General features: G+C 39.4%; 1 protein-coding gene across 1 annotated transcript in view; it reads right to left on the bottom strand.

The window, feature by feature from the left end:
* Positions 1 to 18,064, bottom strand: part of LOC127456512 (lon protease homolog 2, peroxisomal-like) — a 49,517-nt gene that overhangs the window by 8,893 nt on the left and 22,560 nt on the right. The window contains 6 exon segments of the mRNA XM_051725042.1: positions 3,959 to 4,143; positions 4,412 to 4,619; positions 8,891 to 9,009; positions 13,173 to 13,300; positions 16,165 to 16,291; positions 16,477 to 16,627. Of these exon segments, the coding sequence (XP_051581002.1) occupies positions 3,959 to 4,143; positions 4,412 to 4,619; positions 8,891 to 9,009; positions 13,173 to 13,300; positions 16,165 to 16,291; positions 16,477 to 16,627 (918 nt within the window).

Genomic DNA, 18,064 nt, shown 5'->3' with positions numbered 1-18,064 from the left:
TTGTCAAAAGTTATCATGAGTATTTTGAAGTGTTCATGGGATGTCATAAGAACTGGAAGCAGAGTGGGAAGGTTTTAAACAAGAATACTTCATTCATAAATACACAAGATCCTACCTTCACGCTGTGGACATACTGATATGCTTCTGTGCTCATGAAACTCCAAGAGACAACACTAAAAATAAGTCATTAGCTCTGTACAGCACCTCTGACCATCTTCTCGTGTCATTTTCCCATCGTCTTATAGTTAAGGTGAGCAGATGTTTTGAGCGTTAAACCGGGACGGGGAAGCAGGACGGGGTGTCACAGCTGATTGAATGTAATCTGAAAGGTCCAATGTACCTCCTGGGGTGTTGAAAAAAATAACATTTTCAGTGACAGTAAAACACCTCACTAGCATTTTCACATAGTAAAGAGGAGCTGTACACTCACACCATCAACTCTTGGGGAAAAATACTTTCTGTGCTCCCATACATAATCCATTTTGATCGATTCTTCTTAGTAGCTTCAATACAAACAGGAAGTTAGATGACAAAATTTGGAAGAGCGGAGCATGGAAAAGGGGTGGGGCTGAATAAGGTGAATATCACTGATATTGCAAACTTCAATTTTGTTTAAACAATTTTCCCTCCTTGGGGTTTTTTATTTATTTTTTGTCAAGTTATAAGCCTTTAATTCTGGGTATGCCACTGAAACAGGATATCTTTAAAAACACCTTCAGAGCTTAAAGTGTTATAAAAAGCACTCAAACATTTTGAGTTTGCTATTCACAAGAAGCATCTGCTGACGTGGACCATGCCTCGCAAAAAAGAGATCTCAGAAGACCTATGATCAAGAATTTTTGCATAAAGCTGGAAAGGGTTACAAAGTTATCTTGAAAAGCTTAGATATTCATCTGTCCACAGCAGGCATGTGCCATGGGCTTTGAGACTGGGCAAGCATCAAGTATTTTTAATACACATTATTCTTCCATCCAGGAGGCACCACTGAAACCTCCGCTATCATACTAGCAGACTCAGGAACAGCTTTTTCCCCTCAGCTGTCAACCTGCTGAACTCTGAAGCCAAGCGCTAATCTTCAAACCACCCCCCCCAACACACACCCATATAACAACTGTTGACTGATCTATTGCACATTCTTGTCCCTTCTCAATATAACTACATAACTCTTGCCACTTACACAGCATACTATTCTGTGCCTCTATAATAGTAATAACTAATATATTTATTTATATTTGTGCATACATATTATTTACTTGTATATATTATATATTTTATCTTATTTACATATATTGTATCACTATATGTTACTTGCTTATGTATAGAATTATAGATACACATATGTGTATATATGTAAAATTTTTGCACTAAGATCATTTGCACTTCATATGTACCTGATTTGCAATTTTCAATTTACCCACATTTATTTTTATACTATATTACTATTTGCACTCTGGTTAGATGCTACTGCATTTCAATGGCTCTGTACTTGTACTGTGTTCAGTGACAAAGTAGAATCTAATCTAATCTAAACGCTGTGCCCAAAACACATTATACGGGTGAGTGTAATGTAGCGGAAACGTTATAGACGTAAATTGTTGCCTTTGAACTCACCAGTCAATGGAAACAATTATGTCACAGTGGCGAACTTCATGACCAAATTGCTTTAAATTCAGGACAGTAATATTGCTCATATCACACAAATGAAAGATTGTCATATATTGAGCTGAGCATGTTTTTGTCCATTAAATCATACAATGAACCACAGTGCCAGAAGAGCTTGTTTTGACATACAACAAAAAGATAAAGAAAAGATTGCCAGTTACTAGTTTCAACATCATAGGCCTCTCACGTCACTCTTCCCACAATTCAGAAACACTGGAATGGACAGCAGCAATTAACTAATCTGACCACCAAAGACAACAATCATAACCTGAATGCACAAGGCAAATATAATGTAGACACGGCAGTCTAAATCCCTTAATATTGTTTTAAACAGACACTGCACCATAACGTTAGAACTATAAAACAGACAGATCATAACACAAGGACATGATTGCCAGATCACCATTTCATAGCCTCAGACTAACCAGAAACAATGACCTAGTATCAATAACACAGATATTTTTTATATTAACATTTTATTGATCAAAAAAAAAAAAAAAAAAAAAAACAGGATTGAAGAAACAGAACATACACACAAAGAATAAAATTATAACAAATTATATGTCCCTCACCCTGAAAATAATTTGTCTGCTGATCATAACACTGGACACAATTCTTTATGTATATATCCCCTATATTAATGACCACCCCATCGCCTAATATACAGAGTCTGGGGCAAAATAAAATTTGAGTGCCCAATACGTCACACATAAAACTCTGAACCCTCAACCAAAAAACATGGGCTGTGTCCCCATCTTCTGATTGGCATCGCCAGCAGGTGGGTGTATCTTTAAGACCAAGCCAATAGAATAAGGTGCACCCTTGCATCTCTAGATGTAGATTTGACGTTTTTTAGAATCCTAGCCCACACTCCCTCCTCCAATACCAAGTTTAAATCATTCTCCCATAATCTCGAGAGAAGTTGAAGCTCCGTCCCCCAGACTCAGAATTAGCAGGGAGTAATACACTGATGCCTCATGACCTTTTCCAAAGGCAGTAATCACCACTTCCAGAATATCTGCCACTTTAGGGGGCATAACACAGATTTTTAATAAATATATTAACTTACCTTTACTTGAACACAAAATCCATAAGTCTCTCCTTGCGAATGAACATCTCCATCACTTTGTTATAAAAGTCGCCCACTTGTTGAAGTTCCGATAGCCTCTCTTTCTCGATTAATTTAAATTAACTTTGCCAAATCCGCATAGGTCCTCAATGCTTACAATGCAGATATTCATTTTAGCGCTTAATAACGCATTAGTTATGAAGTTAAATGTGTTGACGCGAAACAAAAATCTATCATATCAGATAGCGTGACTGAAGGAAGGAGCTTCTGATTGGCTCACTCATTTTAGTAAGCAAGCTTACCTTGGCCATTTGTAGTAGCAGGCGTGATTCAATTTGAATGAACGTACAGTGTTGAATGAAAGGGTGGTAAACATGTTTTGTTTGGGAAATGTTTTGTGGACTGATGAAATCTTTGGGAAGAACACACAGCACTACAGATGGGATAAAAAGGGCACCGCATACCAGCATGAAAACATCATCCCAAGTATGGTGGAGGGAGCATCATAATTTGGGACTGCTTTGCAGCTTTGGGGCCTGGACCGCTTGCCATCATCGAGGGAAAAATGAATTCCCAAGTTTATCAAGATATCCTACAGGATAATGTCAGGGTGGCTGTGCACCAGCTGAAGCTCAGTAAAAGGTGGGTGATGTAGCAGGACAATAACCCTAAACATCGAAGTAAATCCACTACAGAATGGCTTTAAAAGAAATCAAATCCACCTTTTGGAATGCCCCAGTCAGAGCCCAGACCTTAACCCAATAGAGATGCTGTGGAATGACCTCAAGAGCCATTCACAGCAGACATCCTAAGAATATAGCTGATCTGAAGCAGTTCTGTAATGAAGAATGGTCCAAAATTCCTTCTGAACGTTGTGCAGGTCTAATCCGCAGCTATCGGAAATGCTTGGTTGGGGTTATTAAATCCAAGGGTTCACTTACTTTTTCCACAGTACTGTGAATGTTAAATGGGATGTGTTCAATAAAAACATGAAAGATTATAATTGTTTGTGTGTTGTTAGCTTAAGTACATTGTGTTTGTCTATACTTGTGACTTCGATGAAGATGAGATCACATTTTATGACCAATGAATGCAGAAAAACAGCTAAATTCCAAAGGGTTCACGTACTTTTTCTTGCCACTGTAATAGACTTCCATGAGGCTGGAATTTGCCCTAGATTTTTAAACCTTACAGGTCTGATTGTGAAAATTGCTTTGGTTTCCTCACCGGTAGCACCATTCCCCTCAAAGTGATCTCTCCAGTCATGCCAACATCAGAGCGCACCAGCCGCCCACTCAGCAGTGAGGCCAGGCACGTTACTATGGTAACACCAGCTGAGGGTCCGTCCTTAGTGACGGCACCTGCAGGGAAGTGCAAGTGGATGTCGGTACCCTCCAGAAGATCAACGCTGCCTCAAATGTTTCAAACAAGCATACAGTATTTTAGTAGATCAGTCTCACTTTCACCAAAAAATTTAGATATTACATGTGGCAGTTATATTGGGTAAGAGTGGAAATGAAAACTGTTAAAAATGAGCAAAGCGTAAAATATTATACAATGATTAACAAAAGGAGGCTATAGAGTGTTAGGGGTTGGAATAGCTGGTATTTGGATGTGGGTCTCACCTAGTTTTGCTGTTTTTGCAATAGATTTTTGAGTGTGTACATGTCCATAATTTACCATTTGTGAGTTTGTAAGTCTTGGCATTGCTGCGGAGCCAGCTGATAGCTAGATGGGCTGATTCCTTCATGACATCCCCCAGCTGTCCTGTCATGGTCAACTGCCCTTCCCCTTCCATACGACTGGCCTCCACAAACATGATTTCCCCACCCATCGGAGTCCAGGCCAGGCCAATCGCCACACCCGGTAGGATCAGTCGCTCTGATACCTACACATATGGTCATATAAATTTAGAAAAAGTCTGAAACACAAGGTTCCTCTGATATTTTAAGAACATACTGCATGTCTGGAGGGAGAACCATTAAAGGAGAACCAAAAGTTAAAAAAAAACAACAACTTTGCTTTGCTTTTATACTCAAGTACAACTAACTGTGGAAAGTGCAATACAAGCACAAAGGTTTGAAGGAGAAGATCGGTGTGATAGTTCAGCAGAACTCAAACAGGCTGACTTTGGCTCTTCTCTGACTGCCTCTGGCCTTTTCCAGCCTGATCCCCAGAGGCATGGCAGGAATGTAGGTCCATTACTGAGAAAAGAGAGCACTTCTCCTCTGTGAAACAGAACTGCACACCACAGCACACAAAGGGCCTGGAGTAGCAGTCCTAAATGTCTGTGGACAAATGAGTGTTATAGGAGTAATGACAGGACCATGCTAAAAAAAATAAAAATAAAATGACACTGTCCTTAAATTTCAAAGATTTCTTACATTTGCTGAAGAAAATGAAAGCAGTACTTGCTCATGCAAACCTCATACCCTCTAATGTGTTGTGGGTAGTTGCTATGCAGTTGCAAAGAAGTTCTAAATGTTTTTAATACATTGTTTTTTGTTTTTTTCTAGGGTAGCTTACTGGCCCAATTCAAAAGACCCTACCCACAAGTCTCTATATGGCTTTTCACACTTTGCTTAACTCTGGGTTATAGTCTTTTTAAACCCCGCTTTTAAGCCTGTGTTATGAAACCCTGCTCTGGTTAACCCCGCATTGCGGTGCCAAAGGTATACAGTGTGAAACAATGCAGTGTTAGAGTGTTACAGAAAGTTATTTGGTAACACAACAAATCATATAATGCCTTGAGGTAAGCCCTATTAAAGATGCATGCGCTTTGTACAGCTGCAGAAGCTTTCATGCCAGTATTGCCATGTTTGTTTATTATAAGCGACTTTGGGTAGTCGTTGGTGGCAAACGTTTGGTCTTATTTCCAGAATACAGTTGTGTTTTTTGGGGTTACTGGTGCTTGGCAGTGTTGGGTGTAATCCGATAGCTAAGTAATTAGTTACTTTTTTAGTAAAAAAGCAGTGTAACACATTACATTTTAAATTCTTGTAATCAGATTACAGTTACTGTATTTCAATTAAATTAACTATTAGTTGATTAAAACATGAACAAGATAACCCAGGATTTTGTTTATCCAGTCTTAAGAATGACCCTGGGTTAACAATTTCAAGTGTGAAAGCCATTACGATATTCTGGTCCCAAAATCATACTGTATGTAGGCATGTACCGATACCATTTTTTCTCTCCCGATCCGATTCCGATATCTGAAATCTAGGTATTGGCCGATACAGATCCCGATTCCATACCAGTGTTGTTTTTTCTTAATCAGATTAGAATATCTATCCCTCACAGTGTGGAATTGATTGGGGGTACTATTTTATATGCGATTCGCCGTAACCTCCGTTCTCTTTCAACCACCTGCCTTTCCACTGCTGTCTCTACCTCTCTTCCCTCACAAAACATATTTTCCACCCTGGATGTAAACAATGCCACAGACACACTAGGTTCTACTTTAACAACCTGTCTAGACAGCATCTGTCCTCTCTCTGCTAGTCCAGCACGTATGACACTGCCCAGCCCCTGGCTCTCTGATGTTCTTCATGAACATAGGACTGACCACAGGGCGGCTGAGAGGAGATGGCGGAAATCTAAAGATACAGCAGATCTGAGTATCAGTCTCTGCTTGCATCTCTTTCAGATAACATTAAATCAAAAACGTCCTTTCACGACAAGATCAACAGCACCACAGACACTCGCAGCCTATTTAGAACATTCAACACACTCCTCTGTCCTCCCCCTCCACCGCCTGACACCTCACTGACAGCAGATGTCTTCGCCACATTTTTTACTAATAAGGTTACAGGCATCAGCAATACATTCCCAGCACCACACCCTCTCAAGCACCCGCCTCTTGTTCTCTACTCTAACTGACACTGAGGTCTCTAAACTACTCTCCAACCACCCCACCACCTGTCCCCTTGACCCCATTCATTCCCACCTTCTCCAAGCCATCTCTCCATCCATCCTACCTGCACTCACACACATAATTAACACATCTCTACTTACTCTACTTACTTATGAAAATCAGTCAGGCTTCAAAAGTGGACATTCCACCGAGACTGCCCTGCCATCTGTCACTGAGTCGCTGAAACAGGCGAGAGCTGGATCCAGGTCATCCATCCTGGTTCTACTGGACCTTTCTGCAGCCTTTGACACAGTCAACCATCAGATCTTACTGTCCACACTCTCTACTCTGGGAATCACAGGAACTGTGCTTGGCTGGTTTAAGTCTTATCTCTCAGGTAGGTCCTTCAAAGTAGCCTGGAGAGGTGAGGTGTCCAAGTTACATCAGCTACTTACTGGGGTACCTCAGGGCTCAGTGCTTGGGCCACTTCTCTCCTCTATATACACAACATCACTGGGACCCATCATTCAAGCACATGGGTTCTCTTACCACTGCTACGCCAATGACACACACCTCTGCTTGTCTTTCCAGCCCAACGACACCACAGTGACTGCTTGAATCTCTGCCTGTTTGGCAGACATCTCGGCCTGGATGAAGGAACACGACCTGCAACTTATCCCAGCAAAGACTGAGCTCCTCGTCTTTCCAGCCAACCCTGCTGTTGAACACAACATCATTGTTCAGCTGGGTTCAACTACAATAACACCTTCCAATATCTAGGGGTAACCATTGATAACAAACTCAATTTCACAGACCACATCTCAAAGACAGCACTATGTATCATGTAGATTTACACTCTATAATATCAGGAAAATAAGACCCTTCCTCTCTGAACATGCCACACAACTTCTTGTTCAGTCACTTGTCATAACTAGACTGGACTACTGTAATGCTATCATTGTAGGCCTCCCTGCATGTGCAATTAGGCCCCAGCAAATGATCCAGAATGCAGCAGCACGTCTGGTCTTCAATGAACCAAAGACAGCGCAAGTTACACCACTCCTTGTATCTTTTCACTGGCTGCTGGTTGATGCATGTATCAAATTCAAGGCTCTGATGCTGGCATACAGAACAGTCACTGGGTCTGCTCCAGCATAGCTAAAATCATTTCAGCAGAGCTATGTTCCCACCAGAAGCCTGCGGTCGGCTAATGAGCGGCACCTTGTTGAATCAACACAAAATCCCAGGGCGTGCTGAGTGACTCCAGCCAGGTCTCCCATGCAACCAAATTGGCCCGGTTGCTAGGGAGGGTAGAGTCATGTGGGGTAACCTCCTCGTGGTCACTATAATGTGGTTCGTTCTCAGTGGGGCGCGTGAGTTGGGCGTGGATGCCGCGGTGGATGGCATGAAGCCTCCACGTGCGCTATGTCTCCGTGGCAATGCGCTCAACAAGCCACGTGATAAGATGTGCAGGTTGATGGTCTCAGATGTGGAGGCAACTGGGATTCATCCTCCCCCACCCGGATTGAGGTGAGTCACTACACGACCACGAGGACTTAAAAGCGCACTGGGAATTGGGCATTCCAAATTGGGTAAAAAAAGGTTTTTTTTTAAAAAGAGACAGTACCGGTTTTTAACACGTGATCAACAAATCAATGTAAATATTTATTAATAGTACAAATTATGCATTTAAACAATAAACATGTAACAAAGTATTATATATGCAATATAATATAATATTTATTGATAGAACACATGGATTTTTTCCATTTATAAAAAGCTAAAATGTGATCAGTGATGAAAAACTAATAAAATCTAATTATATGTAATAAAATTTATATTTTCGCAATGTACTTAGTTAGAAGGTTCCCTGTTTAATTAACAGCATTAGTTGGGAGAGAATTTCTTCCATATGCAAGCAAACCATATATTATACCTGAAATATACCCATATGATTCGATATCAATATCGGAATCGAATCACGAGCTTGTGAATCGGATCAGATACTTAGGGTTAGGGGTTTGTTGAAATCCCTAACCCTACATATCAGCAATCATAAAAAGCAATGCCTGCCTTAGCAAGTCCCACTAGTAAAAACTGGGAGCAAAAACTCCAACTTAAAAACAGTAATAAAACTATCTTGCTAATGTGTTATCCTACTCTGGAAAAAATGCTTGTGACTTGTTGCTTTCTTATCAGCTTGGTACACAAAGTTAAAGTGAAGTTTGAAGTTCGTGCTATATATTCTACAAACATTTCCTGCAGAGATACAAGGAGCTTTCATGAATGTATCTGCTGCTAACCTCCATCTCAAAGAGTGGCGGGCCAAGAATATCCTTAAGGGCAATGTGATCGATAACAATGGGCATCTCTGGAGGTGCTGCTATCCCAAAATCATCCTCCTTGCTCTCTGCAGTCTGGTCTGAAAAATAGAAAGAATTTATGGTAAACTTGTAAACAAGTGGCTAGATACAAGGGAGCTACAGGGTTCCTATTGCTGAAATGGTAGAGTATGGCACAATCAACACCAAGGACATGGGTTTGATTCCCCGAAAATAAACCTACTGATAAAATGTCTGCCTTGAATGTATGGTAAGCTGCTTTGAACAAAAGCTTCTCCCAAATGTATAAATGTAAATTACGTTATACAGTATATCAATAGACGCTATTCCACCATCAAGTGGAACGGTTACCTTTGCTGAATCATGCCGGACTGTAACGATTCGGACTTGATGACAAGGTTACAGATACTTTTTCCATTATGGTGCTGCAAAATCAGGATTAGAATGGACTAACTGGGCAAGTGACCAATCTCGAGTCGCCAAGTCATTAAATACGTACCACAAGAACACTTATAGTAAGCTAAGCGTGCTGATAAATCTGCGCTGGGAACAGTCTGTAATTGTACCATACCAAACTGTGCTCAAGTGGAAATGCAACTGGAACCTTTATCGTGCTTAGACCAATGGTGAAAAAGCAGCTAATGCTAGGTTTGCGTGTTCGCTGTCTGTTACTCTCATGTATCAACATTACGAAGATGACACCATGTACACTATGAGTGACTGACAGTTCATGAACTAAAAGTAAACTTTATTTAAGCAGAGATAGAACCACACTCCAGAAGACTGAATTACTAGAGCAAAAAAAGGCAATAAAATTTTACAGCGCCAGCTGTATGTCTATTCCATTAAGGGAGGTGACATACACAAGGGCCGGAGGGGAGAATACTGAAAAGAAAGAGAGAAAGACCACTGTCTGAAATAATGGAGAATTATGGGCTTTAGAATGATACCACAGGGGTCCAGCTATGGGGGAGAGCAGGTGCTATCTTAATTTTGTGAGGAAACAATAGTGAGTGGACTGCATGTTATAGATATTAAGGAAAATAGCTTTAGGGTGTATGGGTCTATTTTTCTGTGTGTGTTGTGTAGTGTTATAGCCCTGAGCAAGACTCTCTATAATGTACATGCCCCTTGCTGCTCACAGGTCATGTGACTAGACCATTAATGACATGCAAAGGAGGAGTGTCATGTTTTGAAGAACAAAGAAAGGAAATGTGTGTGCCAGGCTGATGTTAAAGACAACATGAAATTGACTCTATTTAGTTTCTTCATAAATGTCGCTGGTCTTATTGCGCATTATTCATCTATGTTGTTCTTAAGAAAAAAAACTTTGTTTTTTTAATAATTGATCAAATTCTGAAATTCTGAAACAACTTTTCTTTTCTGCTGACATAACCAAGGCTGACTGAGTAGGAAACAATAATATTAACCAATAATAGTATTTGCTGTTCAGTGTTGGTTGTAATCTTATTACTTTTTGTTCAAAAAGTAGTGTAACACTACATTTAAAAATTCTTCTATTCAGATTACAGTTACTGACATTCAATTATGTTTATAACTTTTAAGCACATTACTTGTTTCACATATTTCTAAAATAATATTTCTGGAGAACACATTTAAAACATGAATTTTGTTCATATGCACGTCTGTTTGCATATCTGTGAAAGTTGAAGAGTTACTTAAGTCCTCTACTACATTATTTGCAGCTAAATATTCCCTTTTTGGTTTTGATTTTCTCCTCCGCTGGAACTCACAAATCTCATTCGCACTTGTGTTTAATTAAAAAATTGCACTTTTGGATGCATCACGGCAGGTTGGACATCACTGACGGCACATTGGTTCTCACGTCACATGACTGATTGACACTTATTTAAAAACAAGGGGTAAATATACAGTGAATAACGACTGAAGACTTGAAGGGCTCTATTTTCGTAAGCGACCGTACGCTATGTCTTATCCAATTTTCGTGCCAGATCAAAGCACAGGTGGCCTTGGGTTGGAGTGTCTGTGCTATATGTGGGTGTATGCACAAAGACTGTGGGCTATAGTAATGAAGTGGCACAAAGCGCAATTTGATATTTTCCTGAGAAATAGGTCATTGCACTAAAACGTTTCAATACCACCTCTGTTTTCAGCGCAAAGTCTAAATTCAGTTCCTGCATTTGCAGTTTGGAGATTCCACCAGCAGGTGGTAATAAAGTTCATGTCCTAACTCTGAAAATATGGTGGAACATCAAATTATGTCCCTGACAATAGCCTTTTTATGAAAAATAAAATGTATGAGATTTGTGTTAAACTATCTACAGGTCATGGTTTATTTTTCAATTAGTATTATTATTATGTTCATATTTACAATTGTATTTATGATCTAACTTGTATTGGTATTTTTCCACCTGTTGTCGTAGAGTGATGTCACTGCAAAATGGGCTGGTGAAAGAAGTTGGTGTGAGTAAAATGTTTGTATTTGGTATGATTTTTTTTTACCACTTTGTTATTTTTATTATATTTTCATTTCTTTGAAATGTAATTTGAATTTAGAAATATTTTTTGTGTCAGTAGATGAAAATAATTAATAACACTGACATTCTCTTTAATTTAACAGAGCCTACATCCATATCCTAAATCAAATTTTTCATGCGTATAAAAGGAGCGTGTCCCATTTAACAAGGACGCAGTTAATGCACAAAATAATGTATGTCCATATTTCTATTCTTCTAATTCATTGCATAGAGTCCATTTACACTATCAGCTTCTTATGAATGTGCTGTCTTTGTTTATATTGCTGGTGCTTGACACAGAATGGACTATATAATAGGACGCAGACGGTGCCGGAGAAGAACCTCAGAATTAAATTGCGCTTGACCTGATTAGCACCTTGCACATGCGATTTCGCCAAACCCACTTGTGCCTAGACTTAGCGCATGCTTGCACAAAAATACCAAAACTTTATGGCCATGCCCACTGACATTGCGCTTATGTCTTATGGGATAGTGCTAGCACTCCTAAAATAGGGCCCAATATGTAGCTTATGAATAATATGGACAATATTTATGATACTTTAACTGTGCTTTTTTGTCCTTTTTAGAAATTGGCACTATAAATCACCATCCACTTGCACTGCATGGAAAACAAAAGCTCAGACAGTTTACCAAAGATCTCCAAACAATAATATGGGGTTGAAACAACATGAGTAAAATTATGACAACATTTTCATTTTGGAGAGCTCTATTCTTTTGAGAATGAGACTCTTTATATGAGAAATCAGAAGGGTTAACACACAAACTAACCTATTCTTTTATTTCTCTGTAACTCAGAGACTGACCCATAAGAGAACTGAGCTACACTGAATGTACCATGAGAGTCGAGATGATAACAGCAGGAAGCAAATAAGAGCTGTCATGATGTGAAGACTAAGAACAACACCTGCTACAGCGAGCAGCAGAGGATCGGGGAAATCAACAGGGATTGAGGGATACATAAAACATTTCAAATCTTTATTTCAGGCACCAATAATGACGCCTGGCAACAGGAATACATCCACACAGAGATCAGAGGAGTTAAAGGAACCAAATTATGGATCACTTTAATGATACTTTTATGGTGCTTTTTTGACATTTTGAGTCTGACAGCCCCAGTTCTTATTCACTTTCAATGTATGGAGGAAAGTGGCCAGGATATTCTTCAAAAATCCACAGAAGAGATGTCATACAGGTTTGAAACAAAATGAGGATGAGTAAATGAGAGATTTGTCATTTTTGGGTGAACTATCCATTTAAGAAAACCCCTGACCTTCATGTCTCTAAATCTCTCCTCACACATTGGCCATGCAGGGGAGAATTGGGAAACAGCTGAGCTAAATCAGAGTCTGAACAGAGCCCCAACCAGCCCCTCCCCTCTTTTCTCTGACTGTGTTAACTGGCAGTGCTAAGACTCCTGTTACAGAAGAGCAGCTGCAGCAAGACACAAAAAGGAGGGGTGTCTGTTAGCATGCTTTAGCCTCCTCTACCCCTCAGGGGTCCATGCTTAGAGAGACTGATGACCAATATGTGCTTGTGTGTGTGTGTGTGTGTGTGTGTGTGTGTGTGTGTGTTTAGGTTTTAAAAATGTGTTTGAAACTGAAGTGTGAGACTAGTTTTTTGAGTGAGAGTGTTTGATGTTTTGTCAGCATGGGGTACCCACACTCACTCCTTAGTCTACAAAAAAAACTGTGTGATGAGTTACAAAAGTTGAGTCCCACTTTTACCTGCATGTTGTTCAGTGGGGGATTCTGCTCTAGAGATCTTACGACCTTCAGCGACCTTTACAGCCACTGCTCAACAGATGGCACCAATCTTCCTCTCCAAAGATCGCACGCCTGCCTCCCGTGTGTACCTACAAACACACATAAACACAAATCACTCATATTGGTGGGCTTGGGCCATATATTGATTGCTTTTTAGCAGATAATCATCCAAAAATTAGCACCTCTGAGGTATTTAGTTAGTTCTGCAAATGTGTGTCTAGTTGACTCTCCCCGATGAACTACAAACACTTAAAAGTGAAGCTTGACAGATACCTTTTTGAAGGAGAGAGTGAGACCCGTCTGGACAGCCCAATCTGTGACCCGAGCTGACCCTCTGTTCAAACTGCTTAACACAGAGACTACTTTGCTTTTCCGTTCTTAGATGTGCTGTTGGTATGCTTTGGTTTTATAAATATTTATGCTTTTGGTTTTTATAAATACTTATACATTTGATTTTAATGTGGAAAGTTTTGATGTTTCTTGGCAACTGTAAACAAATAAATTCCATGTGTTACACCTCTTAATAACAAGTTCTTCCTCGTTCAGTATTTTCACATTACTTGTCTTTCTTGTTGATCTGCACAACGTTCAAAAGGTATTGTGGACTTTCCTTCTTTACAGAACTGCTTCAACTCAGCCATATTCTTAGGATGTCTGGTGTGAATGGCTCTCTGTTGGGTTAAGGTCTGGGCTCTGACTGGGCCACTTCAAAAGGTGTATGTTTTTTTTGAAGCCATTCTGTTGTGCAGGGCTACTCAACTTTGGAAAGTTCAGGGGACGCAAAGCAAGGGCCACACTATTAATTTTTATAGTAATTCTTATACTGTACGTTTATTTATGATATATAATATATATAATACATTTTTATAGTGAACATTTTTACAGTAAGAATGATTAATTTTATAATATTATATAATATAAGCCTATATAAAAAAGCCTATAAATTATGGGTGTAACAGTTAAATTTTCTCATGATTTGGTTTTAATCTTTCACAGAGCCACATTCTCCAACATTCTTTGCAATAAAGAAAATAGATATGACCAGTTCTGTTGTCACTGTCAAAGACACTGTCAACTTATAAACTCTTCGAGTGTTCAACATCACACTTAAATGAGATATGTTCAAAAACAAGAGAGATATATCAACAATTAACTCCAAAACTGCTCCAGTGATAAGTCATAAAGATTTGTTCACCCTCTTTAGCGTTTTGTGGTGAAGTAACACAGATCACTAATAAGCAATTGCGTTATTAGTCTCAACGGCGTTATTGCAGGATACTTTTTTTTTTCCAGTTATGACGGTTATCATGATGAGCATACACACCGATCAGCCACAATATTAAAACCACCTACCTAATATTGTGTAGGCCCCCCTCATGCCGCCAAAACAGTGCCAACCCGCATCTCAGAATAGCATTCTGAAATGCTTTTATTCTCACCACAATTGTACAAAGCGGTTATCTGAGTTACCGTAGACTTTGTCAGTTCGAACTAGTCTGGCCATTCTCTGTTGACCTCTCTCATCAACAAGGTATTTCCGTCCACAGAATGGCCGCTCACTGGATGTTTTTTGTTTTTGGCACCATTCGGAGTAAATTGTAGAGACTGTTGTGCGTGAAAATCCCAGGAGATCAGCAGTTACAGAAATACTCAAACTAACCCGTCTGGCACCAACAATCATGCCACAGTCCAAATCAATGAGATCACATTTTTCCCCATTCTGATGGTTGATGTGAACCTTAACTGAAGGTCCTGACCCATATCTGCATGGTTTTATCATAGCACTGCACTGCTGCCACATGACTGGCTGATTAGATAATCGCATGGATGATTGTTGGTGCCAGACGGGCTGGTTTGAGTATTTCTGTAACTGCTGATCTCCTGGGATTTTCACACACAACAGTCTCTAGAATTTACTCAGAACATTATTATTTGGTCCAAGTCATCAATTTCAAAAACTTTATTTTTAATTACCTTTTAGTTTTGTAATGAAATAAAGTAATATGGTGGCACAATTATATTTTTGTCTACAAAACTAATTTCAAACATTTAAGCATACGCCTTCAGATCAAAAGATTTTTAATATCATGAGAAACATTTCAGTCAAGTGTTTCAAAACTTTTGACCGCTAGTGTACGTCGATCATATATCTCACATATTTTCACCATTCAGAGTCAATGTTGGTGGAATTTTGGCTTTTAGAAAGCTAATTCCAGCATACCATCATGTGTGTGTTGATGGAGTGCTGGATTCATTTGTTAGTGTGTGATTAGTTCTTAATTGACAATGACTGCTCATTGACTAATTTAACTGTCTGGAAACTAATCTCTTCCTTCTGTTCTCCAAGTGGGTTAAAAGTTAGCATTATTATCTCACATCTCTTTAGAATATAGAACACAGTGTATGTGTGTGTGTGTGTGTTTGTGTGTGTGTTAGAGATGCATCATGATGGTCGAATAGTTGTACAACAACCGACCTAAGTCGACAATTTCTAGATGTTTTCTTATATGCTTATTTAGTTTTTGCACATTTACCAATGTGCCAAAATTAGCATGTTGTGCTTTAGCTATTAGACACTTTGCATTGTTAAATTCATCTACAGCCATAAATATTCAGACAAATGTCTTTGGCCAATGCATCACGTCTTGAGTTGTTTTTGAGTATCCTGCGATGAGCATTGTGTTTTAAGACGTTGCGTCCAGTTAAAAATAATAAAACTTTTAAAAGAACAGCCCAAGCCCACTGCATTTTTTTCCATTCTGTTGCACTCCATTTAGCAATTTTTTTATGTAAGAACACAACTTACGTAAACCCCTATAATGAAACACATCCAATCGGGGTCAGGTGAACTCAAAACCAGCCTAACTACCGATATACAAGACTTTCCTAAGACCAATTAGTTGATTAGTTGATTTTGAAAATATGTAGTTTTGCACATTCCTAGAATGCATACTTGCTAATGATATCCTGTGTGGTGTCCTGTGGGATCTGAAGTTGTTGTGGGGTCAGTCCATGCTGCTCCAGCTGATGAGGGATCAGGTGCCGATGGGCGATTTCTACCTTATCCTCCTGGGTGTACCCTAATAAGACACAGCACATAAATTACACTAAACTAATCAAGTATTCAACTACAAAAAACATCTGTTCAGTTATGGGATTGAGTTCATTGTATTCAAGTTAAAATCATCAGGAATCAATCACTAATAATGTCACATCGTCAATGCCACGTCCTGCTGTCCTGTTTTGTCCAGTGTTGAACTCTGACCTGGCACCTGGAGGACCTCCATTCTGTCCAATAAGGCAGAGGGGATGGTCGCCGTGGTATTTGCAGTGGCGATGAAGAGCACTTGCGAGAGGTCAAAAGGCACGTTGAGGTAATGGTCAGTGAAGCTGTGGTTCTGCTCTGGGTCCAAAACCTGATAATGACTGCAGTTAGAGAGAGACATTTGTGCATTGGTCTTCCCATTCAGAAAAGATTCCAATAATCTTTTACAAAATTTAGGCAGATGTGCATGATGTGAAATTAAGCGGGGAAGGGGGGTTGAGCCCCCTAATTAAGGCTTGATGCCCCCCAAAGAAAGTCAAAACAAAAGGTTTTAAAATACATATACTAACATTCCCCAGTTCATTATCATACTGTTTTTCTTGATACCTACCAGTATATCTACAAACAACCACCATAAAACAATGTGTTTTTAAATGCTTTTCTAAAATAAGCCTGCTTACTCTCAGCTTCTGACAAGCTCAATGTCTCATCTTTCTGCTGAGCTTGCCAGGTCATGTCTGCCCTGTAACAAACTCCTCTATATCTCTCCCTCTATCTGATGCACAATGAGAACGATCACTTGACTTTACAGTACGAGATGAACACCACTCCCCCGGATGATTTTTAGTGGTGATCGCGTGATTCCAGAATGCAGACAGCTAATCTATGATGAAATTGTAAGATGCACTTCTCTCACTCTGCTGGATTATTGTTAAAGCCTGTCATACTTAGAGATAAGAGGATTGCAATCACAGATACAAAGATGCACAGCAGGAAAAGCTGCGTCAGAGCGCGTATGAGATACATTTGCATATTTATCTTGGTGAAAACAAACAGACTGATGTGTAATCGGGTGTGTGTATGTGATATTATGCATGCTCATTCAAAGTAAAAGGGCAGAGAGAAAATACACATTTTGGAGAATGCTGATACCACTCTTTTTCCATAAAATAAAAGTGAATTGTGATTGTGGCTGTCAGTCCCCAACATTCTGCCTAACATCTTCTTTTGTGTTCCATGGAAAAAAGAAAGTCATATGTGTTTGGAACAACATGAGGGTGAGTAAATTATGATAGATTTATATTTTTGGGAACTATCCATTTATGAAATTTCTCCGGTGATGCATTCTTACACAGATTATACACTCAGTGGTTCCTATCAGAACATCAAACTCCACTAACTTACCTTGATGTGCTATGGCATGCATGCACTTACCAACAAGCAGACCTTGCAGACCACACATGGCTTAATTTCAAATATTTCCAGTAGGCTGAAATACAATGAAGTCAATGTTTTCGTAATTCTGAAAGCATGTCTGAGCACACCAAAGTCTATTTTGATTCTGAACTCTGTTCCAAATAAATTAATCTTTAAGACAGTCTTCATAATATTGTCTAGCCTGCAAAAAGTCCAACTATTGCACAGTGGGTCTGGGTCATACAATTCTAGAACAGAGCTTCCTGACCTTATTGAAAGTCTGGTGCTTTAACAGAAGTATCTGTCAGGTAATTTGCACTCTTTCTTCTCCAATTTTTCCAACTCAAAAGTATATCATTGGATATGTTCTGAAGTCTGTTCTCGCTCTTCC

The sequence above is a fragment of the Myxocyprinus asiaticus genome, chromosome 18, assembly GCF_019703515.2.
Source record: "Myxocyprinus asiaticus isolate MX2 ecotype Aquarium Trade chromosome 18, UBuf_Myxa_2, whole genome shotgun sequence".
NCBI classification, from domain to species: domain Eukaryota; kingdom Metazoa; phylum Chordata; class Actinopteri; order Cypriniformes; family Catostomidae; genus Myxocyprinus; species Myxocyprinus asiaticus.
The sequence above is the reverse complement of the archived record's forward strand: the minus strand, read 5'-3'. Positions and strand labels throughout refer to the sequence as shown.